General features: G+C 46.5%; 1 protein-coding gene across 1 annotated transcript in view; it reads right to left on the reverse strand.

The window, feature by feature from the left end:
* Positions 1–18,129, reverse strand: part of LOC141056099 (uncharacterized) — a 146,826-nt gene that overhangs the window by 107,321 nt on the left and 21,376 nt on the right. The window contains 4 exon segments of the mRNA XM_073552754.1: positions 15,743–15,863; positions 16,264–16,328; positions 16,411–16,534; positions 16,619–16,798. Of these exon segments, the coding sequence (XP_073408855.1) occupies positions 15,743–15,863; positions 16,264–16,328; positions 16,411–16,534; positions 16,619–16,798 (490 nt within the window).

Genomic DNA, 18,129 nt, shown 5'->3' on the forward strand with positions numbered 1-18,129 from the left:
AAGACTAGCAGAACCATAGATCCCAGCACTGAACTAATTAAACACACAGAAGGCAAAGCAAAGCTCCAAGCCAGAACTCAAGCGGATTAACACTGTTGTCCAGCAAGGACTGGGAGACAGGTGCAGGTTAATAAAGGGTGATACAATCATCTGACCAAAGACAAACCCAGCACCGGAGGAAAAAGACCAGCAGCCAGAACACTACAAGAAAATGGTGGATAGTCACAAACTAAACAGGTTCTAACAATTAGAGGCTACCTGCCACCATTGCACTCTAACAAGCATCTCTATTCTTCCGACAGGTATGTCCATCCACCCAGCTCTCCTGCTGTCTGTCTATGAAGGGCACACAGTGCATCACCCAGCTTTGCACATAGACTTGCCTCTGCACCTAGCATTCACATGGTATGCCTTTCAGCTAACCCCAGCTTACCCCAGTGTTATTTATGACCTTGTTTACTCTGGCTTGATCATATACATCTGGTCCACTCTTAATTGTCTGGCCAAGATGAGCAGAGACCACTCCTCTCTGCTTCACACCTGACTGCACTTAGTTGTACATATATTGCAGAGCACAAGTCTGCATAAAGACTTCAGTCTGCAGTGTGATTTCCTATAAGTGTGTCCTAGAAGTGTGAAGATTAATTTAAGAATTAAAACCAGAATTGAACCAGAAGGGAACTGAAGGTAACTGGACACAGTCACTGTAAACAATGTTTCTGTTTGTTTTCATTTTCACCCCAATAATCCTTCACTTTCTGCTAATTCCCCTAATCCCTACTCCTAGTAAGGAACTGTTCATCTCTTCTTCAATCCTCCCCATCCACCTCACCTCCGCCTCAAAACCGTTCCTTAACATACAATCCTCTGTCTCCAAACACAGACAGCTCCCTCATGCCCTCTCCTGCTCCCACCTGCTAACACTTTCTCTGCTCCTTCTCACTGCTGGTGATATCTCTCCAAATCCTGGTCCTCCTCACCACATTCCCACAGTCATTTCTACCTCCCATCCACGCTCTATCACAACCTTCCGTAACCTCTCCAACCTTATACCCATTCACCCAGCCCCCGCTTCCCCAGTCCCACTAACAGGAGCTCTGTGGAATGCTCGCTCTGTCTGCAACAAACTTTCCTACATCCATGATCTTTTTGTCACTACCAAACTTTCCTTCCTCGCCATCACCGAAACCTGGCTCACCCCTTCTGACACAGCCTCTCCTGCTGCACTTTCGTATGGCGGCTTCCACCTTTCTCACAACCCCCGCCCCAGCAGCAAACATGGCGGAGGAGTTGGTTTTCTCCTGTCATATACCTGCTCCTTCACCCCAATCCCACTGCCACCCTCTGTTACCCTCCCTTCCTTTGAGGTGCACTGTGCGCATCTACTCCCCCTCCAACCTCCAACTGGCTGTCATCTACTGCCCCCCAGGGCCAGCCACCACCTTCTTTGACCACTTCACCACCTGGTTACTTCATTTCCTTTCCGCGGACATCCCTACTATCATCATGGGCGACTTCAACATCCCCATTGACACTTCCCTCTCAGCTGCCACTAAACTTCTATCTCTCACTTCCTCCTTCGGCCTCACTCAATGGTCTTCTACATCCACCCATAAAGATGGCCACACACTGGACCTCATCTTCACCCGCCTCTGCTCCCTATCTAACCTCTCTAACTCACCTCTTCCTCTCTCTGTCCACAACCTGCTCACATTCTCTTCCCTCTTCACTCCATGTCTACAATCCCCACCCCACAAACTTTCACACCCTCGCAGGAATCTTAAACACCTTGACCTACACTCATTCTCTGAATCCCTCCTCCCTCTCACAGATATAAGTTCCTTACACAATGCAGATGACGCTGCTGCTCTATATAACACCACAATAGCTGTAGCTTTGGAATCCGCTGCCCCACTTACACATACCAAAACTCGCAAAATCAACAGACAGCCCTGGCACACCAGCCTGACCAAAGAGCTGAGGCGAGCTTCCAGGGCTGCTGAGCGCAGATGGAAAAGATCCCACTCCAACGAGGACTTCATCGCATTCAAACAGTCCCTCACTACTTTCAAGACCACACTCGCCACAGCTAAACAAACCTACTTCTCATCTCTCATATCCTCCCTGTCTCACAACCCTAAACAGTTATTCAACACCTTCAATTCTCTCCTCCGCCCCCCAGCACCTCCTCCCTCCCCACTCATCTCAGCTGAAGACTTTGCCTCATTTTTCAAGCAGAAAATTGATAACATCAGGGACAGTTTTGGTCAACAACCCCCAGAGCCCTTCCTCCTGACTTCCCAGCCCTCCACCTTCAAAACCAACTTCTCCACCATTACAGAAGATCGACTCTCCACTCTACTCTCAAGATCACATCTCACCACCTGTGCACTCGACCCGATCCCATCCCACTTCATACCAAACCTCACCACAGTCTTCATCCCAACCCTAACCCATCTCTTCAACCTATCACTAACAACTGGTGTTTTCCCCTCAAGCTTTAAACATGCCTCCATCACACCTATCCTCAAAAAGCCCTCTCTTGACCCATCCTCTGTATCTAGCTATCGCCCTATATCACTTCTCCCCTACGCCTCCAAGCTACTGGAACAACACGTCTACCTTGAACTGTCCTCCCATCTCTCTTCTTGCTCCCTCTTCGACCGCTTACAATCTGGCTTCCGGTCACACCACTCCACTGAAACTGCCCTTACTAAGGTCACCAATGACCTCTTAACCGCCAAGAGCAAGCGACACTACTCTGTCCTCCTCCTCCTGGACCTGTCGGCTGCCTTTGACACAGTGGACCATTCCCTATTATTACAGACCCTCTCATCCCTCGGCATCACAGACTTGGCCCTATCCTGGATCTCATCATACCTAACAGACCGGACATTCAGCGTCTCCCACTCACACACCACCTCCTCACCTCGCCCCCTATCTGTCGGAGTCCCACAAGGTTCAGTCCTTGGGCCCCTGCTGTTCTCTATTTACACCTTTGGCCTGGGACAGCTCATAGAATCTCATGGCTTTCAGTATCATCTTTACGCTGATGACACACAGATCTACATCTCTGGACCAGATATCACCTCCCTACTAAACAGAATCCCTCAATGTCTGTCCACTGTTTCACCCTTCTTCTCCGCTAGATTTCTGAAACTCAACATGGACAAAACAGAATTCATCATCTTTCCCCCATCTCACGTGACCCCCCCTACGAACCTATCAATTACAGTAAATGACTGCCCACTCTCCCCAGTCCCACAAGCTCGCTGCCTCGGAGTAATCCTTGACGATGATCTCTCCTTCAAACCACATATCCAAGCCCTTTCCACTTCCTGCCGACTTCAACTCAAAAATATTTCACGAATCCGTTCATTCCTCACCCAAGAATCTGCAAAAACCCTAGTCCATGCCCTCATCATCTCTCGCCTTGACTACTGCAACCTCATGCTCTGTGGCCTCCCCTCAAACACTCTCGCACCCCTCCAATCTATTCTAAACTCTGCTGCCCGACTAATCCACCTGTCCCCCCGCTATTTCCCAGCTTCTCCCCTCTGTCAATCCCTTCACTGGCTCCCAATTGCCCAGAGACTCCAGTACAAAACCCTAACCATGACATACAAAGCCATCCACAACCTGTCTCCTCCATACATCTGTGACCTCGTCTCCTGGTACTTTCCCGCACGCAACCTCCGATCCTCACAAGATCTCCTTCTCTACTCCCCTCTTATCTCCTCTTCCCACAATCGCATACAAGATTTCTCTCGCGCATCACCCCTACTCTGGAACTCTCTACCACAACATATCAGACTCTCACCTACCATCGAAACCTTCAAAAAGAGCCTGAAGACCCACCTCTTCCGACAAGCCTACAACCTGCAGTAACCACCGATCGACCAAACCGCTGCACGACCAGCTCTACCCTCGCCTACTGTATTATCACCCATCCCTTGAAGATTGTGAGCCGTCGCAGGCAGGGTCCTCTCTCCTCCTGTACCAGTTATGACTTGTATTGTTTAAGATTATTGTACTTGTTTTTATGTATACTCCTCCTTACATGTAAAGCGCCATGGAATAAATGGCGATATAACAATAAATAATAATAATAATAATAATTAGAGCCATAAGGATCCATAGAAGTCAATTACTTCAATATGGAGAGAAAGAGGAAAATAATCATGTACCTCTGGTAGTGACCTACAACCCACAGTTTGAAGTACTGAGGAAAAACTGCTAAATAACTTCACCACATCTTACTCAAGGATGACTGGCTAAAGACAATATTCAAAGACCCTCCCTTGCTGTGCTACAGGCAACCTCCAAATTTAAGAAACATGATGATCCAAAGTTCAATGCCCTCAGATACACTGAGAGGAACTTATCTGTGTAATGTGAAAAGCATCAAAACCTGCACTCATGTAGAGACCAAAGACAGGATACGGATTCCCAACACACAGAAGGACTTTAAGATTCATAGGGCATTCACATGTTCTTCTTCCAATGTGGTGTGCTTAATTCTGTGCAATATATATCCCATTGGAGGCCTCCATGTGGGAGAAACAGAACAGAAACTCAGAGCAAGGATGAGGTCTCAACACCTCACACAATTACAGATTAAAAAAACCAAACATTTTTCTGTGGTCCAGGACACAACATAACTAATATGAAAGTTGTCATATTAAAAGGCAATTTTAAATCACATAAACATTGCAGAGTTTGGGAATACAAATTTATTTTATTATTTATTCCATCCCCACAGGACTAAATCTGTCAGGAGGATTTATGACTCACTACAGCAGTGGTCCCCAACCTTTCTGACCTTGAGAGCCACATTCAGCTTAGAGAGAAGGTCACGAGCCACATTCAGCACTGAGAGAGGGTCGCGAGCCACATCCAGCTCCCACCCCCTTCAAAGTAGTGTCAACCAAAGCCCCCATTACAAGTATAATGATAACCAAATCTTTTCCACAGAAATCACTCCAAAGCAGTACACTGAGATCCAGGGGTTCCCACAATCCCCCCATTCAGTATTCTCCCATCAAGGACTCCCGACACACTGTCACATCCAGCTTCGAGCGCCTCCTCTAACAGGTAGTATCATCCTCCAGTGTACCATACCTAAAACATCTCTAAACCCTAAGACCAGTAAAATGCATCCAGATCTGCACTTCTGTGCAGGGCTACTCAAAAATTCACAGTTTTGAGATGTGCTCCTCATACCTGTTTTCTAGACTTGGACCTAATGCACCAAGCTGGCAGACAGTCGCGAGCCACAATTCATGGGACCGCGAACCCTATGTGGCTCCCGAGCTACAGGTTGGGGACCCTGCACTACAGAATCTGAGGAATCTGCTCCAGAGAAGGTGAGAGCACCAGGCCTCTGATCTTACTTGGATATTGGGACTATAAAACTTTCACACCACTAATCTAATTTAGTATTAATTCTCTGATCTCAGTTTATTAATTTACCGTATATACTCGAGTATAAGTCGATCCGAGTATAAGTCGACCCCCCTAATTTTGCCACAAAAAACTGGGAGAACTTATTGACTCGAGTATAAGTCTAGGGTGGGAAATGCTCCATAGATTATTCCCCCATATGCTGCCCCCACAAGAAGCTCCAGATTATTCCCCCATATGCTGCCCCCACAAGAAGCTCCAGATTATTCCCCCATATGCTGCCCCCACAAGAAGCTCCATATTGTTCCCCCATATGCTGCCCCATAAGAAGCTCCATATTGTTCCCCCATATGCTGCCCCCACAAGAAGCTCCAGATTGTTCCCCCATATGCTGCCCCCACAAGAAGCTCCATATTGTTCCCCCATATGCTGCCCCATAAGAAGCTCAGATTATTCCCCCATGTGCTGCCCCCATTAGAAGCTCCTTAGATTATTCCCCCATGTGCTGCCGCTGCTGCTGCTGCATGTAAAAATAAAAAAAATGACATACTCACCTCTCCGTCGCTGGGTGTCAGATTCTCACCTGTCCTGCGTCCATGGCTGCTCACCGCTATCTGCACATCATCAGTCAGTGACGTCCAGACTGCAGGGGGCGCGGCGCGCACTAACCACGTCACCGCGCCCTCTGCTGTCTGAAGTCACTGACCGATGACAGACAGCAGCAAGCAGCCATGGACGCAGGACAGGTGAGTATCGCTATACTTACCCGTCCTGACGCTGTCTTGAGCCCCCAGCTTCTCTGCGCTCTCTTCCTGCCTTCAGCGGTCACGTGGTGCCGCTCATTAAAACTCATCAATATGCGCATATTGATGAGTTTTAATGAGCGGCACCACGTGACCGCTGAAGGCAGGAAGAGAGAGCACGGGGAGAAGCTGGGGGCCCAAGAGACAGCGTCAGGACGGGTAAGTATGACCTGACACATCCGCCCCCTCCGACCCCTTTGTATATGACTCGAATATAAGTCGAGAGGGGGACTTTCAGCCCAATTTTTTGGGCTGAAAATCTCGACTTATATTCGAGTATATACGGTAAATGTTTATTATACCATGCCTCTTTTTTTTTTGTGTGTGTGTGTGTGTGTGTGTGTGTGTGTGTGTGTGTATATATATGTGTTTCTTCAGATACTTTGTTATACCATACCTGACGAAGGGACCTAAGAATTCTCGAAAGCTTGCTTTGTAACATCATTGTCAGTCATTAAAAGGTATCATAACCACAAGATCGTCTTGCTTTTCCCACTGAGAGCATTCTTTTTTCAACTGGCTAACACGGTAACAAACCCCTTTTCTTCTAGTCACTTCTCGTATAGTAATGACTTTTTACTCATCCCATTGATTCTGACATTATGCTTTCATTTTATGGTAAATTTTCTTTCACATACAGCGTCGGACTGGCCCACCGGAGAACCGGTGGATTCTCCGGTGGGCCCTGGCACCTGCAGGCATACAGGGCCAGCAGTTGCCTAGGGCCCCCGCTGCTCCAGGGGCCCCCAGCCAGTGGTGTGTCGCACACCATGCAGCTGCTATGGGGGCCCCTGCCAGCGGAGCATCAGCGGGAGTCAGGAGGCAGGAGCCCCTGTCCCCGCTGCTAAAGAGAAATGAATATTCACTGCGAAGCAGTGAATATCATTTCAGGTCTCCACCCCCAGAGGCCCCGCCCCCAGCCCAGTAAGCCGCTCTGCATCAGGGCCGGCGCCGCCCTCAGTCCTCTCTGCTCCTGACTCACAGCCAGTGCGCGATGACGTCACTACATCGCGCACCCGCTGTGTGTCTGGCAGAGGGGGCAGCTCCTGACACTGAGGCCGGGATCAGCGTGGGAGCGAGGAGGAGAGGTGAGTATCGTGTTTTGTTTTTTTTTTTATATCTCTATCTATATCTATCTCTATCTATCGCTCTATCTTTATATCTATCTTTCTATCTCTACATCTATCTCTATATATATATCTCTATATCTATCTATTATGTCTATCTATCTCTATATCTATCTTACTCTATCTATCTCTATATCTATTATCTCTATATTTATTATCTATCTAGCTACCATCTATATATATCTCTATCTAATATCTATATCTATCTATCTCTATACCTATCTATCTATCTCTTTTCTCTGTATCTATCTATCTCTATATCTTTCTATCTTACTCTATCTCTATATTTATTATCTATCTTTATCTATCTATCTCTATATATTATCTATATCTATCTCTCTATTTATCGATCTCTGTATCTATCTCTCTCTATATCTATCTCTATCTACCGCTCTCTCTATATCTATCTATCTTTATATCTATCTCTATATCTATCTATTATCTCTATATCTATCTACCTATCTATCTCTATATCTATCTCTATATCTGTTTCTCTCTATATCTATCTCTATATCTCTCTCTCTATAGCTATCTATATATTATCTCTATATCCATCTATCTATCTCTATATCTATATCTGTTTCTCTCTATATCTATCTCTATATCTCTCTCTCTCTATAGCTATCTATATATTATCTCTATATCCATCTATCTATATATTATCTCTATATCTATCTGTTATCTCTATATCCATATCTATCTATCTCTATATCTATCTATCTCTATATCTATCTTTCTATCTAACACTATATCTCTATATCTATCTCTATATCTCATTATCTATCTCTATCTCTCTTTATCTATCTATCTATTGATCTATCCATCTATCTCTATATCTATCTATTATATCTATCTATTATCTCTATTATCTATCCATCTATCTAGATCTATCTCTATATCTCTCTCTATATCTATCTATCTTTCTAACTCTATATCTATCTATCTCTATACATATCTCTATATCTAGCTATTATCTCTATATCTATCTGTCTCTATATCTATCTATTTATCTCTATATCTATTTATCTCTATATCTATTTATCTCTATATCTATTTATCTCTATATCTATTTATCTCTATATCTATTTATCTCTATATCTATTTATCTCTATATCTATTTATCTCTATATCTATTTATCTCTATATCTATTTTTATTTATAGCCATCTATCTATATATATTTATCTCTATATCTATCTATATATGTCTATAATATTATTATTATTATTATTATATCTGTATATCTCTATCTATTATCTATCTCTATCTATATATCTATCTCTCTATATCTTTCTATCTATAGCTATCTATCTCTATATCTATCTATCCATTATCTATTTTCTATCTATCTCTATATCTAGCTACCTATCGATCTATCTATCTATATTTCTTTCTATATCTATCTTTATATCTATCTCTATCTATCTCTATGAATCTTTCTATCTATATCTATCCATTATCTACTTTCTATCCATTATCTACTATCTATCTCTATATCTATTTCTACATCTATCTTTCTATCTATATCTATCTATCTAACTCTATATCTATATAGCATTATACCCTATGAGGGGGGCAGTATTATACCCTATGAGGGGGTGCATTATTCCCTATGAGGGGGTGCATTATACCCTATGAGGGGGGCAGCATTATACCCTATGAGGGGGTGCATTATTCCCTATGAGGGGGGCAGTATTATACCCTATGAGGGGGTGCATTATTCCCTATGAGGGGGCAGTATTATACCCTATGAGGGGGCAGTATTATACCCTATGAGGGGGCAGTATTATACCCTATGAGGGGGTGCATTATACCCTATGAGGGGGGCAGTATTATACCCTATGAGGGGGGCAGTATTATACCCTATGAGGGGGGCAGTATTATACCCTATGAGGGGGGCAGTATTATACCCTATGAGGGGGGCAGTATTATACCCTATGAGGGGGGCAGTATTATACCCTATGAGGGGGTGCATTATTCCCTATGAGGGGGTGCATTATTCCCTATGAGGGGGCAGTATTATACCCTATGAGGGGGCAGTATTATACCCTATGAGGGGGCAGTATTATACCCTATGAGGGGGCAATATTATACCCTATGAGGGGGTGCATTATACCCGATGAGGGGGTGCATTATACCCTATGAGGGGGGCAGTATTATACCCTATGAGGGGGGCAGTATTATACCCTATGAGGGGGGCAGTATTATACCCTATGAGGGGGTGCATTATTCCCTATGAGGGGGCAGTATTATACCCTATGAGGGGGCAGTATTATACCCTATGAGGGGGCAGTATTATACCCTATGAGGGGGCAGTATTATACCCGATGAGGGGGTGCATTATACCCTATGAGGGGGGCAGTATTATACCCTATGAGGGGGGCAGTATTATACCCTATGAGGGGGTGCATTATTCCCTATGAGGGGGCAGTATTATACCCTATGAGGGGGCAGTATTATACCCTATGAGGGGGCAGTATTATATCCTATGAGGGGGCAATATTATAACCTATGAGGGGGTGCATTATACCCGATGAGGGGGTGCATTATACCCTATGAGGGGGGCAGTATTATACCCTATGAGGGGGGCAGTATTATACCCTATGAGGGGGGCAGTATTATACCCTATGAGGGGGGCAGTATTATTCCCTATGAGGGGGGCAGTATTATTCCCTATGAGGGGGGCAGTATTATACCCTATGAGGGGGGCAGTATTATACCCTATGAGGGGGGCAGTATTATACCCTATGAGGGGGGCAGTATTATACCCTATGAGGGGGTGCATTATACCCTATGAGGGGGTGCATTATACCCTATGAGGGGGTGCATTATACCCTATGAGGGGGTGCATTATACCCTATGAGGGGGTGCATTATACCCTATGAGGGGGGCAGTATTATACCCTATGAGGGGGTGCATTATTCCCTATGAGGGGGTGCATTATTCCCTATGAGGGGGCAGTATTATACCCTATGAGGGGGCAGTATTATACCCTATGAGGGGGTGCATTATTCCCTATGAGGGGGCAGTATTATACCCTATGAGGGGGCAGTATTATACCCTATGAGGGGGTGCATTATACCCTATGAGGGGGTGCATTATACCCTATGAGGGGGTGCATTATACCCTATGAGGGGGTGCATTATACCCTATGACGGGGTGCATTATACCCTATGAGGGGGGCAGTATTATACCCTATGAGGGGGGCAGTATTATACCCTATGAGGGGGGCAGTATTATACCCTATGAGGGGGGCAGTATTATACCCTATGAGGGGGTGCATTATTCCCTATGAGGGGGTGCATTATTCCCTATGAGGGGGGCAGTATTATACCCTATGAGGGGGCAGTATTATACCCTATGAGGGGGTGCATTATACCCTATGAGGGGGTGCATTATACCCTATGAGGGGGGCAGTATTATACCCTATGAGGGGGTGCATTATACCCTATGAGGGGGTGCATTATACCCTATGAGGGGGTGCATTATACCCTATGAGGGGGGAGTATTATACCCTATGAGGGGGCAGTATTATACCCTATGAGGGGGTGCATTATACCCTATGAGGGGGTGCATTATTATATTCTATGAGATGGCTGCATTATATTCTATGAGGGGTCTACATTATATTCTATGAGGGGGCTGCTTTATATTCTATGAGGGGGCTACCACAACTCCTGCTACATAATTAAGACATGTACAACCTTATATTATACCCGGATATTAGCGTGTTTTACCGCACAATTGGTGGTCTGGTATTTAACTCTATGCAGCTACATAGTGGGCCCCAAGAATGATTTTCTCTGGTGGGCCCAAGGTGTTCCAGTCCGACGCTGTTCACATAGGTTTATTTTATTTAATCTAGTTAAAAGCCATGAGTTCTTTTTATATCTTTGTAAGGTTTAAGATATTTTTTCAGGCTTAAGTTTAATAGCAATTTTAAACTTTTTCAAGAAAATGTACAAAACGGAGTTTTCATTAAGGACCAAATCAGTCCTGTCACGGCTTAGCGTGGCCTGTATATTATAAACACCTATAAATCAGTGCATTTTAAAAAGAGGCCTCCCTCAAGTTGCATTTGGAAAATTAGTTAATCTTTTAGAAGTTCCACAGGAATTTAAGAAAATGGAGGTAAAAATTAGAAATGTAATCCATTTTTGCAGATATTTAATTTTATTCAGCAAATGTTAGCAGAACAACTCGTGTGATTTTTTTTAATCTGCTAATGGCCTTCGGCTCGATATCTTGATAGCAGCCATCTAATCCTCTTCCACTCTGAAGAGACTTTCCATATTTAATTTTCCAAAGAAGCACTCATGGATTATGAGTCTCCTTACTCTAACATGCCAGGATTGGCTTGTCACTCTCCACAAGGAGAAACCATTCCCATTTATTCTCCCAGTCCCACCTAGGCAAATCAGATCTCATACTTTATACTGATAAGGGGCAACACCCAGAAACACGATGTCTGCAATGGTGAGATTCTGGGTTTGGCTTTTATCCTAAGGCAAATTGCAAGGCTCATTAAAGAGTTGATATTGACTTTAAGGATCGCTCCTGTGGGGAAGGTGACTTGATGGACAGACTTGACTGGAAGTAGGAGGGGACGGTTTGTGCACTATAGACGGAGATTGGCAATGACAGAAAGGTAACAGCAGGGAAAGACAGAAAAGGGAGTGCAGTACCGGGATTTCACCACAAGATGGCAGGGGGGAGTGTAGTTCAGGACTTGACATCAGCTTACGGCTATAGAAACTGCTTAGTCATGGGGGGCAGGGAGATAGGAACCGAGGAGGGAAATTCCCAGTGAGAGAGGGGATAAATAGGAAAGGTTGGGGTTCCAGGTGTGGTTAGTCCCGGCAGGAGCTCAGGTGGAGAGACTCACTACAGAAGACTGACAACGGTGGAGAGCTCAACGAAGGGACTGACAGGAGAAGACAGTCAGGGGGGTGGCCCTGACACAACATACCGCAGGACAGATGAGGCCCCGGGGGGTACCGATTGGATGACGTCCTCAGGCAGGTGAAGCGCTGGCGGTAGATTGGTCTAGGATAGCCCCAGTGAAAGATCCGCAAGGAACGTCACCACAACTGAAGAAAGGGTGAAGGTACCCGGGCCTGGATACGGAGAGCTGTAAAGGTGCTGCGGTGTGTGGCTATGGTCGTCAGCAGCACGGCCAATAAACTCGGACCTGTTACAATTGGAATCTGCCTCCGTCTCGTCTTTGCATCGTCTGGTCGCGGTAAGCAGTGGACCACCCCCCAATGTGGCCCCCCTACATTTGGCGTAGTTGGCAAGATTCAAAGCCGCTAATACTACACCTTCCGCGGCAGGCCTGCGCCAGGAGAACCCCAAAAAGACTTGAGCAGCTCACCTGTGGATTACAAATTTGCTCGCCTGTGGATTACAAATTTGAGACTTGGTTCCGGATCATCGGCTGTCATCAGAAGAGCGACGACGGGCCCCGCTGGAACAGCCACCGAAGGAATCTTCAGGGAGCCTCCCCGCAGAATCATCGGGCCTGGAGGCTGGCCCTGCCAGATGGCGGGGTAAAGATTCATGGTTGTTGGAGGAGGCTGCGGGAGGAGCCGCGGGGTGGCCTGTCGGAGGCCGCGGCTCCGGGGAAGGTGAGAGGTTCCCCGGTTCGGCCGGCGGCTCCACGACCAGCCCCCACCACCCGGCCTCCTGCGTTCCTGTGGGCCTGGCTGTGGAGGGCTCTGCGGCCTCCGCCGGGCTGAGCGATGCTTCTGCACACGTCCTCGAGCCACCCCGCCCGGCGGCGCCACGTCTGGTGTCGCCGGTGCGGAACCCACCTGTGGCCGTCCCTGCTACGTTCCATCTGGCGGCGGCGGCCTATCCACCGCAGCCTGCCTTCTCTCTGGTCCCAGCTGCGACTCCGTTTGCGGCCTGCCCCATGGCCGCATCTGCGTCACCCCCCGGAGTCGGCTGCGGCCTGCTTGTCGGGCTCTGCGGCCTACCCACCGGGAACCACTGCTGCCCCTGCCCGTCGCCCGGCCCCAGCGGCTGCTGGGCTGCCGGAATCTGCGGCCGCCTCTGCCCCGCTCTTGACCATGGCCGCGTCCCGCCCACCGGACTCCGAGGCCTACACCAGACCCTCCGTCTGGGTCGCGGAGGTCATACAGGGAAAAGGGGCCAGGGAGCGGGAGGTCTGGAACCTGCTCCACGAGAGAGGGGAGGCTGGAATGGCGGCTTCCCGATCCACGGGGCGGCTCGTGTATACCAATCTGGAAAAAGGATACGGGTTCATTCGGGACCTCGCAACCGGCCAGAAGGTATATATCAACGTAACTTCCATCCGTCACGGCCAGGCTTTGCGGGAGGGGTACTTGGTGTCATACTACAAGGAGTACTGTCCCTGCGGCTAAATACGCGGTAGCCGTGATTGCTGAACCCGTAATCCACGAGCCCCCGTAAAAGGACCCCTAGAGACACTCCCAGCATCCTGGGAGCTCCACGGCTCTGGAGCCCCCTTACTAATGATGAGGCATCGGCTATCAGGAGATGGCCCGGACTTCCGGTATTTCGCTGCACCGTTGTGCAGGCCAAAAGGACAGTTACGCGTCCAAAGTTAAGGAAAATGTTTTCATTGTTTACTGTTTTCTCCTGATATAGTGGGGATGTGGGAGGAAGTGTTAATATTAAAGGAAGGGGGAGTACTTCCATTTTATGTTTGAAATAATGTGTTTAAAGAAGGAGTTAAAGAAAAAAATGAAAAAAAAAAAATAAAAAAAAAAGAGAAAAAGGGGTTACTCCGGGTGAGTAACTCCTATTGTTATTAAAGTAGAGGTAACGATATGCTAAAAGTTGATTTAATGAGTAGAGCGTGTAACAAAAAGAAAATGTGTGTAACAGGTCCCGGGTACGAGGTAGATGTGACGAAGACGCCGACCATGACTCTTTTTAAGTGAAGGACGAAGAGACGAAGAACACTGAACCAGACAGTGGTCCGTCAGTCAGGACCCCGACACCACGGACATCCCAGAAGGACAGGCGGGCGCTGACGATGACCTGGTAGGTGTAGGGCCTTGGTCAGGGCGTTCCGGACAGTTGAGGGTAACAGAAGGGGAAAGTAGTGGGAGGTACACGCCGTAGAGTAGTCTGGGTGGACCTCGCCAACCTGAACGAAGTTGTCACGTGGCGTGCGCGCCGGCGGGTAGCAGTAGGCTGCTCGGAGCATGGTGCTCCCTGTTTGGTTCGGCCCCCGTGGGCGGCGGGTTTGGCCCAATGACCGGTCCGACAACAGACTGTGGACAAGCTTTAGGACGACGTAGGTAAGGAGTACGATTGTCGGGACGACAACAGACAAAGGAAGGGGAAGTGTGGGGAAGGCGACTTGATGGACAGACTTGACTGGAAGTAGGAGGGGACGGTTTGTGCACTATAGATGGAGATTGGCAATGACAGAAAGGTAACAGCAGGGAAAGACAGAAAAGGGAGTGCAGTACCGAAATTTGACCACAAGATGGCAGGGGGGAGTGTAGTTCAGGACTTGACATCAGCTTACGGCTATAGAAACTGCTTAGTCATTTAGTCATGGGGATGGGGAGATAGGAACCCAGGAGGGAAATTCCCAGTGAGAGAGGGCATAAATAGGACAGGTTGGGGTTCCAGGTGTGGGTAGTCCCGGGAGGAGCACAGGTGGAGAGACTCACTGCAGAAGACTGACGATGGTGCAGAGCTCAACGAAGAGACTGACAGGAGAAGACAGTCAGGGGGGTGGCCCTGTCACGACATACCGCAGGACAGACGGGGCCCCGGGGGTACCGATTGGAAGACGTCCTCGGGCAGGTGAAGCGCTGGTGGTAGATTGGTCTAGGATAGCCCCAGCGAAAGATCCGCAAGGAGCGTCACCACGACTGAAGGAAAGGTGAAGGTACCCGGGCCTGGATACGGAGAGATGTAGAGGTGCTGCGGTGTGTGGCTACGGTCGTCAGGAGGACGGCCAATAAACTCAGACCTGTTACAATTGGAATCTGCCTCCGTCTCGTCTTTGCATCGTCTGGTCGCGGTAAGCAGTGGAACACCCCCCAATCTGGCCCCACTACCACACTCCTTACAAAAGGTTGCGCTAGAGTTCTAGTCTTCTTCCTCTCTGAAGAGGCAAATTTACATATTTAAATTCCCAGAGGAGCATGCATGGTTTATACACCCCCTCTCTCTGCCATGCCAGGATAGGCTTGTCACTCACCACAACGAGAAACGTTACCCCTTAGACCTTACCATTTTTTGTAAAAATGAAGGTTTAAACATTATTAACAAGCACTATAACAATATGGAGTCAGGTTAATCACTAAAATTGTAAAACAGGTTACCTGGAAAATAAGTAACACAATATTGTTGCAGTTAGTGGATAAGTAGAATCTTTATCTAACCTGTGGCCACTACTCACCCAAGCGGTTATCTGTAGGCATCTCCTCTTTACACTGCTCATCATCCCACAAATCGATCTCCTCTATTTTTATGTTTAGAACTGGACTATGGTTCAGATCTTCTTCTTCCTCATCGGAAACCTGTGGAAGAAATATTGTAAAAGTCAAAAGATAATTGAAGACTTTCGAGGACCCGGTGCTGCTCTAAACTTTTGTAATTACGTTCTCTCTCGGTCACAAATCTTGTCATAGGAATAAAGATTATTCGATTGATTTTTAGGGTCCGTATAATTTTTTTAATGTATTCTGAATTCCTGTGCGTGACATTTTGTTGTCAGAAGTAAGGAGGAAGGATAGTTTGGGCGCTGGGTGTATTACTTGTGGCGGTTCGAGAATCAGCCATTGTATTTCATGGTAATTTCAGAGAAATTATTGTTTGTTGTGAAATAGTTGTAATCGTGGGAATCGTGTTGGATAAAAGACTGAACACAAAATCCTCATACATCATAGGGAATATTTTATCAACTCCGTCTTCATCTACCTGATGATCCAGAGGAAGAAGAGGATGGGGACATCTCTCCGGTGTTATTCTCTTAGCGGATAAAACTGTAGGAAACACATACATGGACTGACTTAATTCTTCACATACAGATAATTATAAGCCATGTGATTTAGTCCTGTTTATTACCTGGTGATACTCGGGGCTGATGAACCTCCATCATCACGTCTTTGTACAGATTCTTGTGTTCTTCTAGATACTCCCACTCCTCCATGGAGAAGTAGACGGTGACGTCCTGACACCTTATAGGAACCTGACACATACAATGATACCGTCATCCCCCCCGATCCCTCCATATCGTCACTGTATAATGTCCCAGCATTCCCAGCAGTGTCACCTCTCCAGTCAGCAGCTCAATCATCTTGTAGGCGAGTTCTAGGATCTTCTGGTCATTGATGTCCTCATGTGTCCAAGGGTGTGATGAAGGCCCCGTGATTGGGCTCAAGGTTCCTCCCCATCCTTCATACACAGGGACCTGACAGCGCTCACTAGAGGTCTTCTTCACTACTGTATAATCCTGTGTATGGAGACATTAATAATATCACTACAAAAATGTCCAGGATCTCTCACCATTCCAGTTATATCCAACTGTATTACTAGAAATGAGCACATCTGTAGCAATTCAAATTTGTCAGCATTGCCAGATTCTGCCAGGTCGATTTGTGGAGACTCAAAATTACTCCAAGGCATCCAACTGCCCTAAAAAGATAAGTATAACTCCAAAGGTCTCCTAGGACTGTATCCAGCCACATTCAATCTCTTTAGCTTTAGTAATGTCACAGTGACCTCTGCATATCTGGCTATGGGTAAATCGATTGTAACCGTTCTTCACTATTGTGCTGTCACACACTATACAGTCATGGCTGAAAGTTTGTTCACCCTTGAAATTGTTCCAGAAAATGAAGTATTTCTCCCAGAAAATAATTACAAATAAACATCTTTATTTCCTTTGTGTGTACTGGAACAACACAAAAAAAAAACAGAGAAAAAAAGACAAATTGGACATACGGTAATTTCATACAACTCCCCAAAAATGAGCCGGACAAAATTGTTGCCACCTTCAACTTAATATTTGGTTGCACACCCTTTTGAATAAATAACTGCAATCAACTGCTTACCTAAAGCCATCAACAAGCTTCTTACACCTCTCAACTGGAATTCTGGGGCACTCTTCTTTTGCAAACTGCTCCAGGTCTCTCATAGTTGAAGGTTTTCTTTTTCCAACAGGAATTTTAAGATCTCTCCACAGGTGTTCAAGGGGATTTAGATCCGGACTCATTGCTGCCATTTCAGGACTCTCCAGCACTTTGTTTCCATCCATTTTTGGGAGATTTTGGGGAGCTTTTTCAAGTATATTTGAGGACACTGTCCTGCTGGAAGATCCATGACCTAGGACACAAACCCAGCTTTCTGACACTGAGCACTACATTGCCATCCAAAATCCATTGCTAATCTTCACATTTCATGATGACTTGCACACAGTCAAGGCACCCAGTGCCAGAGGCATAAAAAAACTTCACTGACCCTCCACCATATTTGACTGCAGGTACTGTGTTCTTTTCTTGTAAGGCCTCATTCCGTTTTCAGGAAATAGCAGAATGATGTGCTTTACCAAAATGCTCTCTTTGTCTTATCTGTCCACACAGGGTCGGACTGGGGTGTCTGGGGCCCACCAGGGGCCCACCCTACAGCTATATGCAAATATATGTCAGTCATTATCCCCATTATAGTGGAACTTCAGCTGTAAAACACAGGCGGCTCCTGCACATCTACTGTGTGCGCCCTCATAACTGGGATGTATAATTATGGTAGTTTACATTAATGGGGTTCTTTGGTTGAAACAAGTTA

This window comes from Dendrobates tinctorius, unplaced genomic scaffold, assembly GCF_039654945.1.
Source record: "Dendrobates tinctorius isolate UK_male_01 unplaced genomic scaffold, ASM3965494v1 ptg000196l, whole genome shotgun sequence".
Classification (NCBI taxonomy): Eukaryota; Metazoa; Chordata; class Amphibia; order Anura; family Dendrobatidae; genus Dendrobates; species Dendrobates tinctorius.